This window comes from Ostrinia furnacalis, unplaced genomic scaffold (genome assembly GCF_004193835.3).
Source record: "Ostrinia furnacalis isolate ACB-3 unplaced genomic scaffold, ASM419383v2 OfSCF1301, whole genome shotgun sequence".
Lineage (NCBI taxonomy): Eukaryota > Metazoa > Arthropoda > Insecta > Lepidoptera > Crambidae > Ostrinia > Ostrinia furnacalis.
In genome coordinates this window covers 82,589-107,232 of record NW_021131540.1, presented here as the reverse complement: position 1 = coordinate 107,232, position 24,644 = coordinate 82,589, and the positions used below count along the sequence as shown (strand labels likewise).

The 24,644-nt window shown below is 41.0% G+C and overlaps 1 protein-coding gene across 1 annotated transcript in view; it reads left to right on the top strand.

Annotated features, from left to right (window-relative positions):
• Positions 1–216: 216 nt before the first annotated feature.
• dsd (attractin-like protein dsd) overlaps positions 217–24,644 on the top strand; it is a 54,048-nt gene continuing 29,620 nt past the window's right edge. The window contains exons 1-9 of the mRNA XM_028303818.1: positions 217–513; positions 8,609–8,821; positions 14,725–14,891; positions 16,731–16,811; positions 18,250–18,514; positions 19,760–19,903; positions 20,526–20,671; positions 21,165–21,283; positions 22,378–22,527. Coding sequence (XP_028159619.1) covers positions 281–513; positions 8,609–8,821; positions 14,725–14,891; positions 16,731–16,811; positions 18,250–18,514; positions 19,760–19,903; positions 20,526–20,671; positions 21,165–21,283; positions 22,378–22,527 — 1,518 coding nt within the window. The 5' untranslated portion in view covers positions 217–280. The remainder of the gene's footprint in view (positions 514–8,608; positions 8,822–14,724; positions 14,892–16,730; positions 16,812–18,249; positions 18,515–19,759; positions 19,904–20,525; positions 20,672–21,164; positions 21,284–22,377; positions 22,528–24,644) is intronic.

Genomic DNA, 24,644 nt, shown 5'->3' with positions numbered 1-24,644 from the left:
AGTTTTATACGTATAGATATAAAAAAACATGTGTTCGCCTGCCTGGACACAGAAAATTTACTGTTTCGGCGAAATACCCACGTATGAAACAAAAATTTGAATTTTACGAAACTTAACAATATTGGATTGACTTTTGAGATGATTTAATTTGTCGGAATATTTTAGGGAATATTTTTTTCAAATGTGGCAGCCCCAAAATTTAGTACCGTACGAAAACTACGCGACGTTGAACCGCTTCACGTCCGCGCTAACAAAACTCGTTGAAAATGCACACAGCAAAATGGTAGAATCGCTACAAATGTTCTTATTTCTGTTCAAATCAAAATACAGACGAAAATTCTCATGGTTTTCACCATTCCTATGTTCAGTCCTCATAGTGTTATTGTTTTGTGATGGTGTACTTTCTAGGTGTAGTGACCATAACTGTATAAATGGTGTGTGTAAAAATGATACATGCGTGTGCTACGAGGGTTGGCAGGGTCCTGAGTGTCAATACTGCGGCGGGAAAGTCAAGTGAGTGCAATTTGTTGTGTGGTTTTCTCAAAAATTGTATGCGAAATTGCCAGTTCAGTGTCAGTGACCTATTTGACAGACGCGCCTTCGTGACATGTTGAAAACAAGTGTGATTTTGCAAGAGAAAGCCAGCGTAGGATTATCCAATTATCTTATTTGGCTTCTTCACTTCTTCCTGAGCTATTACGAAGGCCGTGGCCGTCTGCGACTAATTTAAAGTCTGTAATTTGTCGAGTGACTTGGTTGTCGCGAATGTCTCGGCTAAGACCCGTATGATTTCTGTTTTGGTAAATTAAGAACCTTCTTTCTATTATTTATGTCCCTATACCTGGTTTAGAAGACAACTTACTTTGCAGGTTATTTACAGGATTAACCCTAACAAGTCAATTGGAAATACTAGTGGATTGCTCATCCACTAAGTGCTCACAATTGTTAACAAACTTGTAGGAATGGTTAACAGATGTAATGTAAATTTTAACATGAAAGAAAACTGCTTGACCTGGTCTATTATTGTTATAATTGATGATGATGACTTACCTATTCTATCAATCATTCTAAACAATATGATTTGCTGCCAGCAACTATATCAAAAATAAGCGTACATGGCTTTTTAATAGTGACCACGGCTGTAGAACCACAGCCGACATCAAGCTTTATCGTACTACTGTACGACATAATAAATATCATGGTTGAGAACCATAATTAATTCCCTATTATTATGTATTAGAAAAAATCATACTCTTAAAATTACATAAACTGGTCACAAAGATTTTAAATGTATTTTTTTTGTTATAACATTATCTGGTACCCAGAGAAGAGCCTTGTTCATTGGGACTTAATATTTGAGTGTATAAAATTAATATTTATTAACTGAGGTAAACAAAATTCAAATCCATCAAAAAATCCGTTCATTATACACCATTATAATGACGTAAAACAAAAAATAACAAGTTTTACGATTAGATAATCATTTCATACTCATTTACCTACATCAGTTTCTTACCTTCATAATAATTTTCCACCATAATCTTAATAGACGTTGCTGTTACCTTTTTCCTCAATGCATTAACACAACTTATTGCTGTGTTATTTGTAAAACTACCTATTTGTTATTGAGTAAAATATCTGCAATAAAACTGAAATATTGGTCTCTGGGNGCCGCGCAACGGCACGCCCACGCCGCCCGCGCCCGCGTCGCCGCCCGCGCCGCCCGCCGCGCCGCCCGCGCCCCCCGACCGCGCCTAGGGCCCGAGGCCCGCCCCTCCCGGCCGCCGTCGGTCGCCGATTCCGAAACGCGCCGAGACGCTCCGATCTCCTCAGTCTTGTGATAATATTATGTAAAGTACATTCCGTTGGGAGAGGCGCGAGTCCTGCCCTGAGCGCCGCCGGGGCGCGAGCCCCGCGCCCGGGGCCAGCCGCTGTGCCTGGGCGTCGGTCGCGGGTACGCGCGGTCCCCGGGGGCCTATTGCGCCCGGCCGGACCGGCCCCGTACCGGCGAGGCGACGCGACACTTCATTGACGACTTTTTAGTGTGCAATAGAACATTTAAGGATTCTTCGTACGAAACTCACGCATTATTTGTGTATACTGTTGTAGTGACAATAACGTTAGCTGCAGGCTTTTATCCGTACCCAGGACCGCGCCGCTCGCGCCGGTCGTTTCACACTTGCATATGGTTTGGGTTTAGCTTCCCTCTGTCGGCCCAGACTCTCTTCACTCTACATATACGTGGACACCTTAATCACCAAATAACACAATAGTTACCTAAAAGTCACAACCAGTTCAACGTAACACAGCTTTACTATGCAAAATCACAAGTAGTCTTAGATACCGACGTTCGGATCCTTTTGGCGTCATCCGTTGAGGCTCCAGTGTTGTTCTGACCATTATGACATTTCATTTCGTTACGAAGACATTTTGACTTGTCAAATCCAGATTCGTGAGTGGCACCTACTTGTAAAACAAATTAATATTTACATTTTAAAATTATCATTGATACGTTTTTAAAGTCGTTCAAAAATTCTTCACCGAGATGATTTCGTAAAAATGTAACCGAGTACAGAATGACACTGCGCGTTCCACAGATGTCAGGGTTGTACAAAATTTCCGCGAAACTGAAAAGCCTCGATTTTTGACCTTGTTTTAAGTAAAAGACAACCAAAAGTTAAAGTTAAAAATTAACTATTTAAATAATTTTAAGTAAAAAAAACAATGTAACAAATTAATTATAAAGCTAGCTATGAGTGTAAATGTTATCGATTTTTAAGTGAACTATTGCAGATTTTGTGCGGTGTTTTTATAATTAGATAGGTAATATATTGAATGAAATTATTAGCGCTATTCGGCGGGTAGTGCGGTTGTCGTGCCGTCTTTTTCTATCGCGAGATTATCGAAAGAGAGAGCAGTAGGGTTGTCTCCGACGCTCGGCCGTACGACGCGAGTTCGAACTTATGTGCAATTATTATTTTGTATAAAATAGTAATTTAACTGTGTCTAAGCTAACACGTGGATTTCCATATTACTGAATGTGATATTTAGGTATTACGAGTGCGGTTTGTTCGACGACCGGGGACTCACCCCACATATATACATACACGTACATACTTTAATACATCTAGCGAACTTATATATATTTTATGTACTATTATTGTATCTTAAGAAGATATATTCTTATTTTTCATGGTCCAAGTTTTAAATGTTTTATCGACTATACAAAAGTGTGGATAATCATTATTATATTCTTGTCAACTTTAAAAAATAAATTAGCCCAAAAATCCTCAAAAAAAATGATATCTTCAAATTTGTGAAATTTTTTGGTGTTCAATCAAAAGTATATTAATGAAGTACGAGATGAAAAATTGTATACGCTCTCCCAGAATAAATTTAGGTAAAAACTATTTGGATATAAATTATCATACGATACTTATTGTAAGTTATGTGTACATGTGCGCCTCAAGGAAATTAAGAAGTCTTTGTATTGTGTATGTAATTAAAATATACATATATTATATACAAGTTAAAAATTAATGTCATACTTTTTCTTGAAAGACCACGAGTGATGTGCAAAATAGGGGTACTAGAGAGATAGCCTCGACATTTCGACATACACTTAGTACCTGCCTGCCGCGGTCTCTCATAGTTGGTGTTGTTGGCTATATCTGAATCATAATACATATCCGGATGGCGAGATGTCGAAAGCATTCTCTGAGAGAAAAAAAATAAACAAAAATTTTTATATTCGAAATTTTAAACTAGTCGATAGCATGTCTTCACCTTTGTTTCACTGTGCATAATTTTCGACGTCTTTTTAGCATTTAATCCTAAAGAATTATCTATATTATATTAAACGTTATGTGCATTTATCTAAGTGATGTCAACTTTTTCTACATTGGACATTAAGTATGGAGAAATCTATTTTATTCTTCGTGTTACATAATAAGCCCCCACCAGACCGCATTTCGAGTTGCGTTTGAAAATTTGAAAATCGAACAACATTTTTTTTAAATACGTACACGAATCTGTGTGTTATGCCTGACATTTGTTGATAGCTTAAATAAAAAGGTTATTTTTGTGTAAGTTTGTACAGAAATAGGATGGGACAATTTGCAAAAAGAACTTAGATATTAATAAACATTCCGTTTAGAATGTTATTAGTTTTTTTATTATTATTATTATAATATAAAAAAATATTTTTTGCATCGGGAACAAATAATTATGTTGTTTAATCTTATTTTGTAACGTTAGTTAATTTTAAGTGGCTTTATTTTTTAAATAACCCAATATATGATTATAATATTATATTGAGATGTTATACGTCATTGTTTTTGTGCAAAGTGTTTGGGGTTCATTCCCGGTTAATGAGAGTTGCGACTGATATGTAGTAGAAAATGCCGAGTGCGCTGCACTGGGCCGGTCTGTACAAAGGTATACGCCGCCTTTACACTTAACATGTTATTGACAATGGTCCCGAGCGCTTAAAATAATCAACTCAGCCCTGGAAATAGTTTACTAGAATACACGCTGACTAACGCTGAGCCCAAAGCAATTTTCTACGCAGTTGGTTATTTTAAAAACAACGCCGAGAAAGACGCTCCGTGTCAAAGTCACAAAATTAAAGACAAAAGAATGTTAAAATATAATAAATTTCGTGTTTGTAAACTGCCTCTGTCGAAATACCTCATTATAATAGTAAAAAAATAAAAGAATGGCAAAAAAGTTTTTACAACACTTTGGCGTTGAGCGTCTTTGTCTGCCGAAGGGATCACTGGTTTATTAGTGAATCATTTTTATTGTATATTGTTCAATCATTTTTCCACATAGTTTAAGCATTTTAGTTGTATTGTAGTGTAATTTTGAATTAATAGGTAGCAGGTAGTAATTCTTTAATATTTTGTTAATTTTTTTCGTAAAAATAAATTCTGCGTAAGGGTTAGGTTAGTCTTGAACGGTCCTCGACTGGTCCAGGAACAAAAAGACAATGAAGGGAAGTTGCATTTTTAATTAAAAATATAAACTAGATTTCAGCGAGAATGTGAGTGCAATCGTACCTCCTAACGCGTTTCCGAAACTCGAAACTGTTGCGTGATGGTTATAAAAAAAAATATTCAGTTTTCGAATGGTCTAACTCGAATTTTGAATTTGAATCGCGCATAGCTTTCGTCGGACGGGATTTGTAAAAGACAATGCCAGATCTTATTTCTAAGCATGTGAACACAAGTTACTTGTTTGTGTAACTGTACCTATTTCTATAATTCAAGTTGTTTTTCAAACACAGAATTAGACATTATGTACTTTGAATAGCACCTAAAGAAACATATTTATGTCCCAAATTGTACTTTTGTGTTTGAAAAACGACCAAACGCGTTTCTAAATGTAAGTTCCATCTTTATTGTCACTTTTTTTTCCTTTACAACTGTATGTATTTCTAGATGATTAATTTTAAACAATAATTATTGTACTATTATTACAATAATTGACTTATTATTATTGACATTTAGAATTATCGTGGAAGGGTATATGATACAGACAGTAAATTAATGTTGCTGATGCGACATAGAATGTTCAACATTCGTTTCTTTTTAAAAATATGTACAAGAAGAAGCATTTAATTTTAGACATATTAATAATGTTATCTTAACTGAAGTGGATAGTGTACATTCAACTTATTTCACGATATATTTATTGAAAAGTGACGCTTAACGACAAAACACATCACATTGCTGAGGAACATTCCTTCTTTTTAAGAATGTTTCTTTGCGAAAACGTTAAAAATTACTAATTTTCGTTTGTGATTGGAAAAAATCAGGTAATGGACCAATACATAAGATTCACAGTGTTATCTCCTATAATTGAATGGCTCATGTTTTTTTATAATATATAATTCGCTAAAGAAGCTAACAAGATCAAATTATTATATTGTTATTTAATTATTGAGTACAAGTTTTAATGAAATATTTTTTTCAATATACCTTACTCGCCTCTATATTTTTGTTATTTTGTTCCTTTAGTTTTTATTATTATTGTTTAATTATAATAAAAGATAAATGATTTTTCGTTAACATTAGCGACTCATTAATATTATTTTTATTGATAAATTAATTATGAATATTATATATTTTTTTCACTTCCTCAGTAAGAAAAGTGATGTTTATAGTTTTTATTATTGTTCTTTACTCACACACTCGAGTGGAAAATAAGGTGAAATTGGCAAAAACGTGATTGGCAAAGCATATTGTATTAAATCTAGTCAAATTTTGAGTGGGAAAAATTGAAAGAGCTAAGCTTACGGCGATTCGACTGACTTTTTGATAAAAAGTTAAATAACGTCCAAAAAAAAGTCGCTAGGCGACATAAAAAGTTGATTTGAAATTGTGGAATTGTAGACAATGTTTGTAAAAACTGTTTCTTACGTATACTGTAACTTTAGCATCATTTGAGGTGATTTTTTTTTCATATGTAATGTTCTTTATCTGTAAGATCTTTATAACTTACGTTAATATCTTAATGACGTGGCTGGTTAGGCAGGTGTAAGAACGTGCGAGGATATTTAAAACCTGTATACAATAAATTTCTTTCATTTGTTGAAAATGCATTGTTTCATTTAATGAACGGCACACCCCTAGCTCCGGAGGAAGTGCGATTCTGCAATTACTACTTACTATAATTATTATTTCGAATGGAATAATTAATTATGTGGGTTCGTTTCGAGTCTGCCAAGGTGCACACAGACGGAAGTCTGGCCAGACCCCTCACAAAACCTCATAAGTTTGATTCGAATCAGTTTTGAGCAAATCGTGATCATTGAATTAATTTTAAAGCTAATTAATCTACACACTCAATTAATGGTTTCATAATTACTTAATACATATTATACCGGTTTAGTTAAGATTATCCATAATTAATGAACATGTCAATATTGATTTTGAGATACGAGCATTCGGAAATAAAAATTAATCTTTTAAAATTTCTTAAAATTTCAAGAGGTAATTAAGGGGAAGCATGTTCTCTTAGATTTTGGTGAAGTTAATTACCTGTCTGTCTACCTACCTAAAATATAGAGGTTTAATAACATCAATTTTAAATTACTACTATAATAATAATATAATAATTATCACTGATTAGACATGACTTTTATGATAGATTTATGAGAAATTATNGACCCCTCTCTATTAGTCTTTTTAGCATGTTACCTATCTAGTTAGTGCAATGTCTTTCCTTGTCTTTTTAGTTAGCTTAAAAACTTAATTAATGGGACTGTAAAAACTTCATCATTATTAAGCAACTATTTAGGATTTTTGCCAGCAAAGCAGCAAGATGGACTTTAGTAACCATCAACATAAAATTTTTGGTTCAAAGTTTAAATACAATATCAAAAAAGTATTCGTAAATGACCAATTTTTTAAATGTTTTTGTGTGTAAAAATTTCCTGCTAATTGTTTAATAATGTTTTTGGTGATTTTCCAACGCAATCAGATATAAACTGGTCGCTTTCCTGATAATGTGGAAGTTATTTATATTTATGCAAATGAACAGCAATGGCAAACGTTATCTACATCTGTTTTGTGTGTATGATCATTGCATTTATTGTTCTACTGGCACTGACGTTGAAATCCTTTGTATTGTTTTTTGATAGAACGTGAATAAACCTGAAATAACTGGTCTAGACCAGTGGTTCCCAAAGTTGTCTCGGCTATGACTCATCTAATACAAGTTCCCAAACTCGAGACCCACCTATAGGAAATTTAACCGTTACCAATATATCTAAATAAAGGACTTGGATCGGTAAGGTGGTGTGTCGTTCTACAGGCAGGGCCCACTCAATGTTCGCTCGCGACCCAGTGGTGGGTCATAGTCATTAGGAAACACTGGTCTAGACAATATGACGCTCAAATTATGTGATATTTTTTAGGTTTTACTGATTATGAGACTGACTACTAAGGGAAAATTTACTACCTATTAATAATACCTAATTAATTACCAACATTGACCTTGCTTTCATATTTGTTTACAACTTAGCATTTTAATACTTTTGATGATGTTATTATGCTGTAATGAATTTTATTTATGTAATGAATGAATGTGTTTACCAATCATTTTTGTGTAGAAAATGTTGATAAAACTTTATGCAGTTTGATTTAAGAAATAATAAATGGACAAATGCATTTTTGTATATAAGCTATTACTGGCTTCTTTTATTTTCTGCTTGTCCTAAATCTCATATCCAATCCCTTTTTGTCATCCAATTTTGAGTCCATTTGGGTGAGTGGTTTAATTAAAATTCAACCAATAAAAGCCTCCATCTATGTTTGAAATGGAATCTAGTTACGAATGCGTCCAGAGTGTTTTTTGAGTTGTGTTCTGTAATATGGACCTCTTTTATAGGCTGAGTTGCATCACCTTAACTTTAACCGTAACTATAACTTAAGTTTTTGTTTGTCATTTTTTATAACTAATTAAAGTAAGATGATGCAACCCAAGGTTAGTGTTTTTTGTTGAGCAGCTGTTCTAATCCAATGGAGTCCTAGTATCACTGCTATCGATATCAATCTATTCTTCTTCATTTACAGTGTACTTATCTCAAATTCTATCATTCCAGGCTGACATCCCCTACTGGGGTCATAACCGACGGCCCCGGTAACTATAGCGTGAGCACCCAATGCTCGTGGCTGCTAGCGCCGCCGTGGCTGGGCCCAGGGCCACCGGCGCTGCGGGTGCGGTTAGAGAGCTTCGCTACGGAGTGCGGGTGGGACCACCTCTATGTGTATGATGGGGACAGCGTGCGAGCGGAGCGATTGCTCGCTGTGTTCAGGTGATTATGGTTCTTTTGTGGACTGTGTTACGGGCGATAGTCCCTCCAACACAGGTCTCTCTGACTCCTAATGTTAGCAGCACCCAATGTTCGTGGCTGCTAGCGCCACCGTGGCTGGGTCCAGGGCCACCGGCGCTGCGGGTGCGGTTAGAGAGCTTCGCTACGGAGTGCGGGTGGGACCACCTGTATGTGTATGACGGGGACAGCGTGCGAGCGGAGCGATTGCTCGCTGTGTTCAGGTGATTATGGTTCTTTTGTGGACGTAATACGGGTGATAGTCCCACTAAACAGGGTCGCTCTAAGTCCTAGCTGCTGGCGGTGCCGTGCCTGGTAGGTTCAGATGATAGTGTTTCTTCTTTGGACTGTGTTACGGCACAGAATAAGTAATAGTACAGGTACAGAAGGATTACTCCGCAAGACCATTTAAATAAATGCGAGTCTTGCTACGACGCGATACAGTGGAATTCAGCTCGCACAGCACTACGTACCTACAATTTTATTCACCTACAAGTTTTGTCTCTTTCTATCGCGTGCCTCTGAACTCTTCTTACGANAATCGTAGAGGAGCAGGCAACTCTAGAGGCGCATTTCGCTCCCGTCCCGGGCGACAATACAGACCTGGTGACCAATACCGTGGAAATCGGAGGTTCGCAGCCACAGCCACGAACACGAAATCCGAAACTACAAATAAAAACAAAAAATCATGACTCGCCGAATGCTACAGCGTTCAGAGCAGGGCAATTGACCAAATTCATTGCCCAGTGGGAGGAGATGGGAGCTCCAAAGTACATTCTCCAAATCATAAAGGGTTATCGTATTCCATTTGCACAAAGGCCACCTCTTGCTTTACCAAATCTGGAGAAGAGTGCTTTGAATATCCCACCCTCCCCCGCCATGACAAAAATAATAAATCAAATGAAAAAAGAGGGAGTTTTGGAGGTGGTAAAACCTCCAACTCCAAGCTTTCTGTCAACAATATTCTTAATCCAAAAAGACGCCCATTCCTACCGTCCCATTTTCAACCTAAAAACTCTGAACAAATATGTTATAACAGAGCATTTCAAACTAATAAATGTGTGCCGAGTGCCGGACTTTCTACAACCGCACGACTGGCTATGCAAAATCGACATTTCGCAGGCCTATTTTCATGTCGCCATAACCCAAGCCCAAAGACGGTTTCTACGGCTAATTTACAACGGGGAACTGTTACAGATGACATGTCTTCCGTTTGGCCTAAGCACAGCCCCGAAGATTTTCGCATCAGTAACGAACTGGATTGCCCAAATATTAAGAGAACAGGGAATTCGCATAATAGTTTTTATAGACGATTTTTTATTGGCACACCAGGATGCCACAGTGCTAAAAAATCAAGTGTGCAAAGTAGTACAAATTCTAAGTCACCTGGGGTGGCAAATAAACATCAAAAAGAGTCAGCTTGTACCCCAAAAACAAATTGTTTATCTGGGTATTCAATGGGATCCTTGGCTGAATCGCAAATGCCTTCCACGAGAGAAACATCAAGGCTGCGCCAACAAAATCGTCCGAGTTCTTCAGAAAGGCACAGTTACCCTAAAAGAGCTTCAGAGCATCATAGGCTTGTTCAATTTTGCGAGTTTTGTAATTCCGATGGGCAGGTTAAACTACCGCCATCTTCTCAAGTTTCTAAACTCCATTCCCAAAAACTCCACGCAAGAGTCTTTTGTTCTGCCAGTAGAGTGCCTAGTAAATCTAAAGTGGTGGCTTCAGAACTACAAAATGGTGTCTCCGATTCACTATCCCACACCAACTCACTATCTAACAACAGATGCGTCAGACGTAGCATGGGGTGCCAAACTGAACAATCATTCTCTCTCAGGAATGTGGAGCGCTCTCGAACAGGGTTTGCACAGCAATCAAAAGGAATTGCTAGCTGTCCTGAAAGTCTTGCAAACCAATTGTCAGTTGCTAATAAATGCAACAATACTACTTCAATGCGACAACAAGACAACTGTGGCATACCTTCGCAATCAGGGCGGAACCAAATCCCCCTATCTGATGGACTTGACATACAGGGTGTACGAGATTCTAGATCAGTACCAAATACACTTAATTCCCCATTACCTACCAGGCAGATTCAATTGTCACGCCGATTCTCTTTCCCGCCATCGCCAGACCGCAGAATGGCACCTCTTGCCTTGTTGCACGCAAAAGATTTTCGACCGGTTCGGCATTCCAGTGATCGATCTGTTTGCCTCAAGAACGGCTCATGTCGTTGCGAATTATGTCTCGCTCGACCTAACCGACAACCAGGCAATATATCACGATGCTTTTTCCCAAATATGGAATTATCATCTCGCTTGGATCTTTCCCCCTCCTTACCTCATACCAAGGATTCTCACCCACTTGAATCTAGCGAAAGGGTGTTACATTCTGGTTGTCCCCCGGTGGGAACGGGTTTTTTGGCGGGCGGATCTCAAGCAGAGAGCAATCGCTCCCCCGTTCACGATAAGGAACCTCTCGAGCTGTCTAATAGACACGGTAACCCAACTTCCTCCTCCCAAAGTGGAAGAAATGACATTAGAGGTATGGAAATGTGGGGCTGGGCGAGAAACCTAGAGGGCTGGAGTCCACAGCAGGTTGATCTACTACAGTCAGCCTGGCGTTCGTCCACGCAAAAGACCTACAAAGCTCCCTGGACTCGTTGGTTAAAATGGGCAAACTCTCAGGGTATTGACCCCCTGTCTCCTGAAGCTTGTAATGTTGCAAGATTCTTAGCCGATCTTTTCCTAGTTGAGAACCTGTCCTATAATACGATCTTACTGCACAAATCTGTGATATCAACTTTATGCAATGCTAATGACGCAGGTAAAATTAGTAATCACCCTTTGATTAAACACATATTAAAATCAATTGCTCTCAAACAACCGGTAGCAAGAAAACCAAATGTATGGAATATTGATGATCTTCTATTGTATTTAGCAAATAGTTCAATTGATTGTAATAACGTTTTTGAAACTTCTAGGCATACTGCTATATTACTATTGCTCTGTTCGGGTAGAAGAATACACGATCTAACACTTTTGAATGTTGATCCGCAACATATGATCCAATCTAATGATAATATTATATTATGGCCAAGGTTTGGCTCAAAAACCGATTCGGCTACGTACCAGCAATCTGGCTGGAAAATTCTACGTAATTCTGTCAATAAAAATTTAGATCCTGTATTTTGGGTAAATCGTACAAAAGACTTGTTAAATGATAGACGGGTTGAAGCAAAATGTAATAATTTATTTATTAATCTTAGAGGCACACCTAAGCCTGCTTCACGGACGCTCATAGCAGGTTGGGTGAAATCTCTTCTTGTTAAAGCTGGTATAATAGCAGCTCCAGGTAGTTGTAGATCTGCTGTTGCCTCAAAAAGCTGGGCAAATAATTTACCTATTGATGATATACTTGCGAAGGGAAATTGGAGATCTGAGAACACTTTTAAAAAATTTTACAGAAAAGAAATTATATCAACTAATTGTAGCAGAAGTATTGTAAATCTATTTGAACCAGTGAATTAATATTACTTGTTTTTAAATATAATTTGAAAAACCTTTTTCCAAATAGGTAGGTACATAATGTACCGCTGAGCAATGTACCTTTATTTACTGTTTATAAATTGTAATTATTATTGTTAGAGGACTTATTATGTTATAATTAATATGGGTAAATATATTTATTATCACACAGCTTTGGTTTTATTTTATACTCACCTGCGATTCATTTCCTTTGTCCTAATTGAATAGGTACTTTTTTTATTAAATACTGTATTAACTCACATTGGCGTTTCTTCCACCACCAGGCGATAACAGACATGTCTCATTATTATTAAGCTTTGAATAAGGTCAAGCTATTTAATAGAAGCGTTTTACCTTACAATAAAACGCATATTAAATACTTACCTTATTCAAAGCTTAAATTTTAATCCTGCCTGCTGGTATAAAATCGTGCAATGACGCTAGAAGTTCGCAATCGCGAACACTGCCTGGTGGGGGGAAACGCCAGATGGCGCTAGTAGCTGTGTAAAACGGAAGTAAAGGAGAAGAAAAAGGTAGGAAATAGCACGAAAAATGGAAAGCCTATCTCATTATTATTAAGCTTTGAATAAGGTAAGTATTTAATATGCGTTTTATTGTAAGGTAAAACGCTTCTACTATCACCGAAGAAAGAATGACATCATACCTATACCTACTTACTACGCAAACACGAAACGGCTACATCCTAGAACGAGAGGCATCACCCGAAAATCATATGTGTATTTGGCTTTGCACAAACTTAATCTAATGTTACTCGCTGTACTTTTATTGGCAACAATTTATTTTTTACTGAATATTGTTGGGGTAGGTAGGACCTCGCGCGTGACACTCGACTGATATAATACCCGCCGGCGGGGCGCTTCGCTGTAGGTAATTATCGAATGTACCGCGCGGAGTGAGCCAGGCCTGGTTACGGGCTATAGTCCCTCCAACATAGGTCTCTTACTCCGAGCCACCGGCGCTGCGGGTGGGACCACCTATATGTGTATGACGGGGACAGCGTGCGAGCGGAGCGATTGCTCGCTGTTTTCAGGTGATAATCTTTCTTAAATAGAGTATAGTAAGGGCGATAGTCCCTCCAACATAGGTCTCTTACTCTTGGCCACCGGCGCTGCGGGTGCGGTTAGAGAGCTTCGCTACGGAGTGCGGGTGGGACCACCTCTATGTGTATGATGGGGACAGCGTGCGAGCGGAGCGATTGCTCGCTGTGTTCAGGTGATTATGTTTCTTTTGTGGACTGTAATACGGGTGATAATCCCACTAACATGGGTCGCACTGAGTCCTAGCTGCTAGCGGTGCCGTGGCTGACAGGTTCAAGTAATTGTGCTCCTTCAGTGCACTGTATTACGGTCTATAGTCCGTCCAACATAGGTCTCTTACTCCTGGCCGCCGGCGCTGCGGGTGCGGTTAGAGAGCTTCGCTACGGAGTGCGGGTGGGACCACCTGTATGTGTATGATGGGGACAGCGTGCGAGCGGAGCGACTACTCGCTGTGTTCAGGTGATTATGGTTCTTTTGTGGACTGTAATACGGGCGATAGTCCCAGTAACATGGGTCGCTCTGGTTGCCAGCATGGTGTAGATAACTGTACGTGCACGATTCAGGTGATTATGGTCCTTTAGCGGATTGTATTATGAGCGATAGTCCCACTAACTACAGTGTCAGCACCCAATGCTCGTGGCTGCTAGTGCCGCCGTGGCTTGGTCCAGGGCCACCGGCGCTGCGGGTGCGGTTAGAGAGCTTCGCTACGGAGTGCGGGTGGGACCACCTATATGTGTATGATGGGGACAGCGTGCGAGCGGAGCGATTGCTCGCTGTGTTCAGGTGATTATGTTTCTTTTGTGGACGTAATAAGGGCGATAGTCCCTCCAACACAGGTCTCTCTGACTCCTAATGTTAGCAGCACCCAATGTTCGTGGCTGCTAGCGCCACCGTGCCTGGGTCCAATGAGGGCTATCGTTTTTATACCTAACAGTTGGCACCCCTGGCGATTGACAGGACCTTACTCTACAGTGGCGCCATCTTGATGAGTGCAAATGCGATAGTCCTCCTACCACTTTAGCGCTCACCAGTTGGCGCCACTGTCTTCGCTACTAGCAAGTGACAGGACCTTACTCTACAGTGGCGCCAACTGGTGAGCGCTAAAACGATAGCCCTCATTGGATGTATCACGTCAGAACGACAGTACCTATTAAGTTAGTTCTCAAAGTGCAAAAGCTAAGGAGGCATGTGACATTTTTAGAATTATTGACGTTCATAAGTACCAAATCCTGGTCAAAATGTAATATAGATATTTCAATTCTACTCCAAATAATTCTCAACTCTCCCTTTCTAATTCCAGCGGAGTCCTGGAACCAGGCGAGTCGGGCTGGACGAGACAAGTCATAGCGCGCTCCGGCAGCGCACTATTACACTTCTTTTCCGATGATGCCTACGCAATGGAGGGCTTCAACGTGACGTATGCTGCGTACTCTTGCCCTTCGGACGACCATCGGACTAATTGTTCCAGTGAGTTAATGCTATAACAGATTAAATACACATAAGTGGACTGTAGATCCATAGGTCGCTGGTTCATATCCGGCTCGAAGGACCATGAATAAACCACGGATACTCTCGGCGCACTTAAGGGACTCTTATCTAGGTATAAATAAGACGTCAATATGTAGGTGACAATTTAATGCTTGACACAGGTTATCAATGGTTCTCAATGGTTCAAAATCCTCCAGGTATTTAAAGCCGGGAAAAAAAATCTCGACACCGCGGTACAGCTTTACGCGTCTCAAAATACAGTGACATCTATTGGCCACTAATACAAACAAGTTTCATGGAAGGTTTATACAGTCATCTTCGTAGAAACGCCCGAGCGCGGTTTGTATGCGAGCGCGCCAATACGTATGCGGCGCGCACGCACACACTGACAAAATTTAGCGTTGATTAGCGGTGAGTTGCCCCGAATTTTGTCAGTGTGTGCGTGCGAGCCGCATACATATTGGCGCGCGCTCACATACAAACCGCGCTCGGTGCGTTTCTATGAAGATGACCTACTCATTTGTATTTACTCTGGTTATAATTTCGTTTCGTTTCAGACATGACGTCCACTGCTATGCTAGATAAAGGCCTCCCCCAAGGATTTCCATAACGATCGGTCCACGCTAGAAAACGTAGTGTAGGCAAGACCGGTCGTTATGGAAATATACTATAGTCCGGTCGCCGAGAATACACACGCACATTCACTGCGGCCGGCCGTCGTATAGTCGCGAGAGCAATATAATTACGCGCGAGCGATAAGGATGGGCTGCTTGGGGTCATTGGACGAAATTCTACGTGCTCGGCGACCGGACTTTGTAATGATTATTATCTTATCCTATTTGCTATCTGAATAGATTAGAAAGTATATTCTACAATCATGGAGTCTACCTGTTGGAAAGTGCATATCTTCAAAAAATGTGGGCCCTACTCTACCATATTTGCGCTCATTAGTAGACGCTATTGGAGAGTGACAGGACCTTACAGGCGCCAAATGGTGATCGCAAATATGGTAGCTCTAAAAATTATTGCTTTTAGAATCTGAAGAAAATAAACTTGTTAAATAAGTTAGTTACGAAACGTAAATAGCATACTAATATTAAATAGCTATTGATAGATAAATTATTGTGCGTAAAACGGTCGATGGTATTGCTGTTATCAATAATATCTTGCTCATAAACTTTAATATAGGTTCTGTATTAAAAATAGTTAGTAAATTATCGCATAAAAACGTATAATATAACTTTATGGGTGCACTGCACGAATAAAAGTGGACTGTAATGTTTTATTTGAATTTTTTAATATGTTATAGGCATGGTACTTAGCCTATATTATTATGTGATGGTACACTTACACCCGTGTTCACAAACGATGCTTACTTAAGTGAAGCAGCAACTCGTGCGAAGTGGAACACACAGCGTTGAATAGAGCTCTGTGATTGGTTCATGTGTGTCAATCCGCCACTCAAGTATTGTTTATGAATAGGTTTTGTGACCCTGTGCGTCTACGCGCACTGTGAGACCTCATAGTAATGTTTGTGAATAGCACTGCACTGCAATATGTGCAGTTCGTTCGTTCGTTCGTTCGTTTCAGCCAAACGACGTCCACTGCTGGACAAAGGCCTCCCCCAAGGTTTTCCAAAATACCTATGTGCAGTACAAAAAATAATTTATTTATGCAATTACGTTAACCCAGTACAAAAAGTTCCTACCACCAAGGTCACTCCATTTCGATAAGAAATATGTTTTCAAATATTGAACATGCACTTCAATAGTGTCATAATATAAACGTTTGCTAACCATTAAACATTGCATTTTTCAGATCACGGTGAATGCGAAGATGGGACGTGTAGGTGTGAATCTGATTGGTACGGAGTGGCCTGCGATCAACCTGTGTGTCCAGGTAATGTTTTGTTATCCTACTAATACCATGTGAAATGGATAAACGGGACTATTCCCACCTCTCGTTCCCACCACTGCAACTCCTGTGTAGCCAGGATCTACAGCTTGACCGCCATAAAAACCCAACCAATGAAGGTCAAGTTTGTCCCGGGGGAAAGTTAAACTGTCATTGGACCCGCAACGAAATTAATCAGAAGAACATAGATAAGTGAAATGGATAAGCAAAAACGTTTAGTTTTTGCTTTACAATATATTTTTATCCATCAGAATAACATAAAACCTTTAATTTATAACTATACTAACTTTTTCCAGCGACTTCGCCCACGTGAATTTTCGTCTAGAAAGTTTATCGCGTGCGCATCCTTCTTCCAACTAATCGAACAAAAAGGATGATTTATGTCATTTCCTTTCCTTTTCCTAATACTTTCACATTTCATCTAAATCACTTCAGTGATTTAAGCACATTCTTTCGCAATTATAATAGTAGTATGGATATTGAGTTAATTAATCAAATTACAATGATAAATGTCAGTAAGTTGGTCTTTCAATGTGACATAATGAATTTCACGCGCGTGTCATCATCATCACCATCTCAGCCATAGGACGTCCACTGCTGAACATACAGATAAGGACTATATTTGCGAGCGTGCGTGTTGACTCGGCCGAGAAACCGGTCGCTGCGTTGAGCATGATGACGTGAACTAGCGATATACAGTACTAATATTATAAAGAGGAAAGATTTGTACCTATTTTTGTATGTTTGTAATGAATAGGCTCAAAAAGCACTGAACGGATTTTGATGAAACTTTACAGTATTATTGTTCATAATCCAGAATAACATATAGGCTATAATTTATGACGATCTGTGACAAAGGAAATTTCACGCGTGCGAAGCCGCGGGCGGAAAGCTAGTACAGTATACGCGGGAAATACAGATACATTTTATTTCACTATTTATGTCATAATCTGTATTAACACCCAGACCCATCACAGAATTCATCATTTCAATTTCGGCCTGGCCGGGAATCGAACCCGGGACATAGTAGTCCGTTCCAAACCACTACACCAAGCGCCCGAATTTTATTTTTATTTATTTTTATGCATAACAAGGCAGTTATTTGACCACAATCGCACCTGATGTTAAGTGGGATGCAGTCTAGGATGGTACATATCTGCCCTGTAAGTGCCTATTCACTCTCGCCTTGAAAATGCCCGGATTATAGTGATCGGGAAAGACAGCAGCAGGCAACGAATTCCAGTTCCAGTTCAACCGGTCCAAACCGGTTTCAAACTGGTCGCGTCATGTGTGGTCTCTCAACGGAATCTATGGCAGAAACTTAGATGCAACTCAAAAGTAACTAGAAGTTGCAGTGCCGTTGCAATTGCGTTTCACCGTGTGTTCTGGGCCTACTACATTAAAATTTCTTCTGCATCTTCAGACGATTGCAACGCAGCCTACGGCGCCGGATCGTGCACCGCCGCCGGCTGCGCTTGCACGCCGTCCCGCGCCGGGTCCGACTGCAGCCGGGACGCCGCCGCCGCCGGCTGGGGCTGGGCGTGGCGGGAGGCGGGCGACTCGCCGCCGGATCAGCCGCCGCCGGAAAACACGCCGGTTGCCGCCGCCGGACATGTGTTGCTGAATTATGGGGAGGATTTATTGAGAGTTGGTGGCGAGACGTTTGCGCCGGCACCATTTTTGTACAGGTTAGTAATTAAATATACAAAAGACAGTACACACTGCATTAGTTGGACGAAGATGGCACACACTGTGCCATCTTCTGGAGATGGTAATAAGGGTTATTTTGCAACAATAAAGTGAGCTGAATTCTGTCGACTACATGTTGTGTCTTGGGAATAAAACTGATAGTCCAGTCAATAAAGCATTATAGATGGAAAACTGTAGAACACAATTTCTGACTTCAGGACTTTATTGAGACTAGTTAGGAGGTGAACATAGCAAAAGTCCCCGCCCTTAGCCCTTGAGCCGGCGGGGTGAGGGGGGTTTAAAGATGCCACTTTTCGGTTTTTCGCTTAATCCTCGGAAACTATGCGTCCTAGTGACATGACTACTTTGAACCAAAAAAAGCATATTCAATTTGCTACAGATGAGATAGACAAGTTTTTCTATAAATTGTATAGTCTCACCTGTAGCAAATTGAATAAGCTTTTTTTGGTTCATAGTAGTCATGTCACTAGGACGCATAGTTTCCGAGGATTAAGCGAAAAACCGAAAAGTGGTACCTTTAAACCCCCCTCTCCCCGCCGGCTCAAGGGCTAAGGGCGGGGACTTTTGCTATGTTCACCACCTAACTAGGCTAAATAAAGTCCCGAGGTCAGAAATTGTGTTCCATGGATTTCTCTCTACACCGTCGTTAAGGCATTCATTGACTGGACTATGAGGTCACTGAGTTCGTCGGCTGGGGCTGGGCGTGGCCGGATCAGCCGCCGCCGGAAAACACGCCGGTTGCCGCCGCCGGACATGTGTTGCTGAACTATGGGGAAGATTTACTGAGGGTTGGTGGCGAGACTTTTGCGCCGGCGCCGTTTTTATACAGGTTAGTTAATAAAGAAGATAGCATAAACTGTGTCGTCTTATGTAGCTTGTAATAGGAGCTATTTTCCAACAACAAAGTGTCGACTGCACATAGTATTGTCTCTTGGGAATCTAATTGTTGGCGCGAACTGTTGACGCGAATTTTTTGATAAGTTAACTGACGGACTAATTCAAACTCTTGCTTCTTTACCCAGGAAACATCCATATAACAGACGACGACACATACTGTATCGTCCTATGTAGTTGAAAAAGATGCTGTATTGCAACAATAATGTCTGATGTGTTGTTGACTGCACATTTTTGTCTTGGGAATGGTACTGATGTCCCAGCCCTAACCGTTTCGGCAATCTTAGAACTTTTTTGTATTTTACTTAATGTTTTTATACTTTTTTCAGATACAAAGTAGCCGACAACGCGTGGGAGACCATAGAGACGCGAGGCGTGGCGCCGGCGCCTCGTTTCGCGCACGCGGCTGTCATGTATGACCACGAGCTGATTGTCTATGGCGGGGTGGTGGCTTCGGACGAACCAGAGAGAGGGTAAGGACGAACTACTAGCGTATAACTCTGTCAGTGCCTGAGGTATGATCGGCACGGGAGGGGTGACATGACATATTATGACGTCACAAAGCATTTATAAACTCTCACTGACGTTTAACGTCACAGAAACTCCCTACTTCAGGCACTGACTGATTTGAGCTCTAGACGTAGTTTACGTAGACCTTCTATACTGTTAATTTTATTTTTCGTGAATATCATCATCATTATCATTTCAGCCATAAGACGTCCACTGCTGAACATAGGCCTCCCCCAATGCTTTCCACGTTGATCGATTGGTAGCAGCCTGCATCCAGCGCTTCCCTGCTACCTTTACGATGTCGTCAGTCCACCTTGTAGGTGGACGTCCCACGCTGCGTTTTCCGGTACGCGGCCTCCATTCCACAACCTTGCTGCCCCATCGGCCGTCAGTTCTGCGTACTATATGCCCTGCCCATTGCCACTTCAGCTTGCTAATCCGTGAATATACTGAGTTTATTATTTTTTACGAGGGCGGATTTCTGTGTCTGAGATGCTACGCTACGTTATGGGACCCTCAGCAAAAGACCGAAAAGAAATGCGCCAATGATGATGATGACAAATTCACTCCATGTTTAATTTCCAGTGGAGGCCTAGCAGGCTTAGAAGGCAGAGCGGGCGAGGTCACGAATGAACTGTGGCGTATAGCGTTAAATACGCCTCGACCACAGTGGAGGAACGCTACTCCGGTTAACTGTTCGCCGCATAGGCCGGCGCCTTTGAAACACTGTGGTGAGTAGACTCAATATGGTACTTAAGTCAAGACAATACTAAGGCTCAAAGTGCAATGGCAACTTCGACAGAGTAAAGTTGGAAATGCTTTAGCAATGGTTATGGCAGGTAATTATATGATACGTCTATAGTAGAGGAATGCTACGCCCGTCAATTGTTCTCCGCATAGGCCGGCGTCTTTGTTGAATTCAGTCATTATCGCGAGTTAATTGAGAACAACGCCATCTATGAGTGAAAATTGAAACTAATCTGCCTTAAGGTGTGATTAGGTAGCCAAATTCATGTAGCAGCGTTTCTTTTTATTTCTGTGAAATAATCTGCGTTGCTAGCAACATGACTGCTGCGTGTAGTCGGCTCAAAACTTGTACCTTTCGGCGTGACACCAGTATCAGTCAGTATGCAAAGTTCAAGGTATTTTTACCTTACTTATCGTGCAGTATTTTATTTGGTTTTTTAACACAGTACTTACTTTAAAACAAATTGTCATTTTCAGGCGGTCTACACGTGTCAGGTCATTCGGCTGTAGTGGTGAGATTGGGTCCCACGAGGAAGCCAGTCATGCTGGTGTTCTTCGGACACTCACCGCACTACGGATACTTACACACAGTACAGGTATGTTCTTTGCAAAATTGAATGGGCAATACTCAGTATGTTGCATCCCATTAAAAATATAAAATAGTAATTTAATACCTAACGCCTAAAATGTGCCGTGGAGTGAAGCTCGAAAGGTTTCAAATGCTTTCCATATTTAGCTTAGTACAAAAGGCTAACGAGAGTACTAGTAATCTTAAAAAAAAATGTGACAGTGTCGTGGCCATCATGCCATCTTAAGCCAATAAATTGGCGGTGTTTGGTGTCGCCGTATTAAGCTAGCTCTGAGCTACCAACGTGCTAACTAATGATCTACCAATAATGTTAGTTCCGTAATATGCCACTGATGTGTCGTCGGTTTAACCACTGGGCAACCACGTCATAACCAATGAGCTATTAACGTGTTAACCACTGAGCTATCCACATATAACTACTGATTTACTAACATCTAGTCATAGTCGGCCGTTTGGTGTAGTGGTTTCGATACGGACTACTATGCCGAGAGGTCCCGGGTTCGATTCCCGGCCGGGCAGAAATTGAAATGATGAATTTTAATTTCTGTGATGGGTCTGGGTGTTACTATGTATAATATGTATGTATTTACAAAAAAAAAGTATTTAAGTATGTTTATATCCGTTGTCTAGTAGGGTAAACCACCCAATCATTGGCACTCTACCAATTTATTGGCATGCTCCAGTTTTTTAAGAAAATTAAGGTTTTTTGTAGCCGAACCTTATATTTTTTAGTAGAAATTGTACAGTAATATCATTTATTACTCAACTGGCTACACACGTTTTTTATTTTTTCAAACACCGCGGCGCATCAACCATTTGTTTGACAAACCGGGACCTGTGCGAAAAAAACAATCGAAATATTCGTTTTTTACTAAGGTAAGAGCTATCATAATCTTTTAAAAAAATGCAAATCTATTTTGTTTTCCCTATACATAATCATTTTGTCTTATTATTGAATATANTTACCCTACCCATAGTACAAGATTTGCTTAGTTTGGAACTAGAAGCGTAGTGTAAAAAGTCCAAGGATATTTATTTATTTATCTTAACCACTGAGCTACCAACATTAAATCACTGAGCTACCATCCCTTTTATTCCCAGGAGTACTACATAGAAGAAGGGGTGTGGGCAGCGGCCGAGACCCACGGCTGGGCGGCGCGCGCCGGCTTCGGCCACTCGGCGGCGTGGGACCCGCTCTCGGGACGAGTCTACGTGCACGGCGGCCTTGTGTCCGAGTCCGAAGCTACACAGGTGAGAGAGAGATGTACTGTATACACCTAAAGCCTGGTCCGTGAGCACGTAGAATTTTGTCCAATGACCCCAAGCTACCCATCCTTATCGCTCGCGCGTAATTATATTGCTGTCGCGACTGTGCGACGGGCGCCCGCAGTGAGTGTGTGGGCAACAGCAGAGATCCACCCAGGTATGTACAAGAGAGAGAGAGGCTACACAGGTACACACGAGAGAGAGAGAGAGATGGAGATACACTGTGTCCCTTTAAACATGGATCAAACAAAAATATTGATTCCACTGCTCAAATGCGACTTTCATATCGAAACAATGTCCAAAAATCGCACTATCATCATCATTATTTCAGTCATAGGACGTCCACTGCTGAGTTTTGGCTTCCCTCAGTGATTTCTACAATAGCTGGTTGGTGGCGGCCTGCATCCAGCGCCTTCCGCTACCTTTATGAGGTCGTCGGTCCACCTTGTGGGTGGTAAAATCGCACTAACTCGCTGATTATTGATAATTTTTTGGAAGATTTTAACTTCTTTCTCTTGAGAAAAGTGGTTGTATTTGAGCCGTAGAATCTATCCATTTTATTTGATCCATGTTTGAAGAAGGCGTGGGAAGTAGAGACCCACGGCTGGGCGGCGCGCGCCGGCTTCGGGCACTCGGCGGCGTGGGACCCGCTCTCGGGACGAGTCTACGTGCACGGCGGGCTTGTGTCCGAATCAGAGGCCACCCAGGTACAAGAGAGAGAGAGAGAAACATTATTCATAGGAACCCTGAGCTAAAAAAAAATATGACAATTTTAGTTCTTGAAAGTTTCCGCTAGGGGCGCTGTACATGTTTGAAGAAGGCGTGTGGGTAACAGCAGAGACACCCACCCAGTCTGAGGCCACCCAGGTATGTACAAGAGAGAGAGAGGCTACCCAGGTACAGTGAGAAAGAGAGATGGGGATATAATACAGTGTCCTTTTAATCATGGATCAAACAAAAATATTGATTCCACTGCTCAAATGCGACTTTCATTCAGAAACAATATCCAAAAAGCGCACTATTATCATCATCATTTCAGTCATAGGACGTCCACTGCTGAGCTCTGGCCTCCCCCCAATGATTTCTACAATAGCTGGTTGGTGGTGGCCTGCATCCAGCGCCTTCCGCTACCTTTATGAGGTCGTCGGTCCACCTTGTGGGTGGTAAAATCGCACTAACTCGCTGATTATTGATAATTTTTTGGAAGATTTTAACTTCTTTCTCTTGAGAAAAGTGGTTGTATTTGAGCCGTAGAATCTATCCATTTTGTTTGATCCATGTTTGAAGAAGGCGTGGGCAGTAGAGACCCACGGCTGGGCGGCGCGCGCCGGCTTCGGACACTCGGCGGCGTGGGACCCGCTCTCGGGACGAGTCTACGTGCACGGCGGGCTCGTGTCCGAATCCGAAGCTACACAGGTACATACCAGAGAGAGATGTACTTATACTAGAGCAGTCTTTCCCAAAGTGGGCGATAACGCCCCCTTGTGGGCGCTGTAGGCTTAAAGGGGGGCGGTAAGAGACCCAGAAAAAAAAATCGGGACGTTGTGTAAAGGCCTGGGAGGCATCATCTACTAGGAGGACTCTTAGACACCGACTGAGCTCGACTCTTGACTACAAAAATGGGGGCGCTAAAAAATATTTTATTCTCAAAGTGGGCACTAGACTAAATAAGTTTGGGAACCGCTGGTAGCTTGTTTCAGAGTCCGAAGCAACCCAGGTACACATGAGAAAGAGAGAGAGATGGAGATAGATGTACATTAAAGGGACGTGTATCAAACAAAAGGATTGATTCCATTGCTCATTATACAACTTTCAAACCGAAACAATATCCAAAAACGCACTAACTGGCTGATTATTGATGACTTTTTTTTTGGAAGATTTTTACTTCCTTCTCTTGAGGAAAGTGGTTGCATTTTGTTTGATCCATGTTTGAAGAAGAAGGCGCGTGGGAAACAGCAGAGACCCACCTAGTCTGAGGCCATGCAGGTAGGGGTGAGAGAGAGAGAAACACTTTATTCGTAGGATCATGCCACTCGGCGGCGTGGGACCCGCTCTCGGGACGAGTCTACGTGCACGGCGGGCTTGTGTCCGAATCTGAGGCC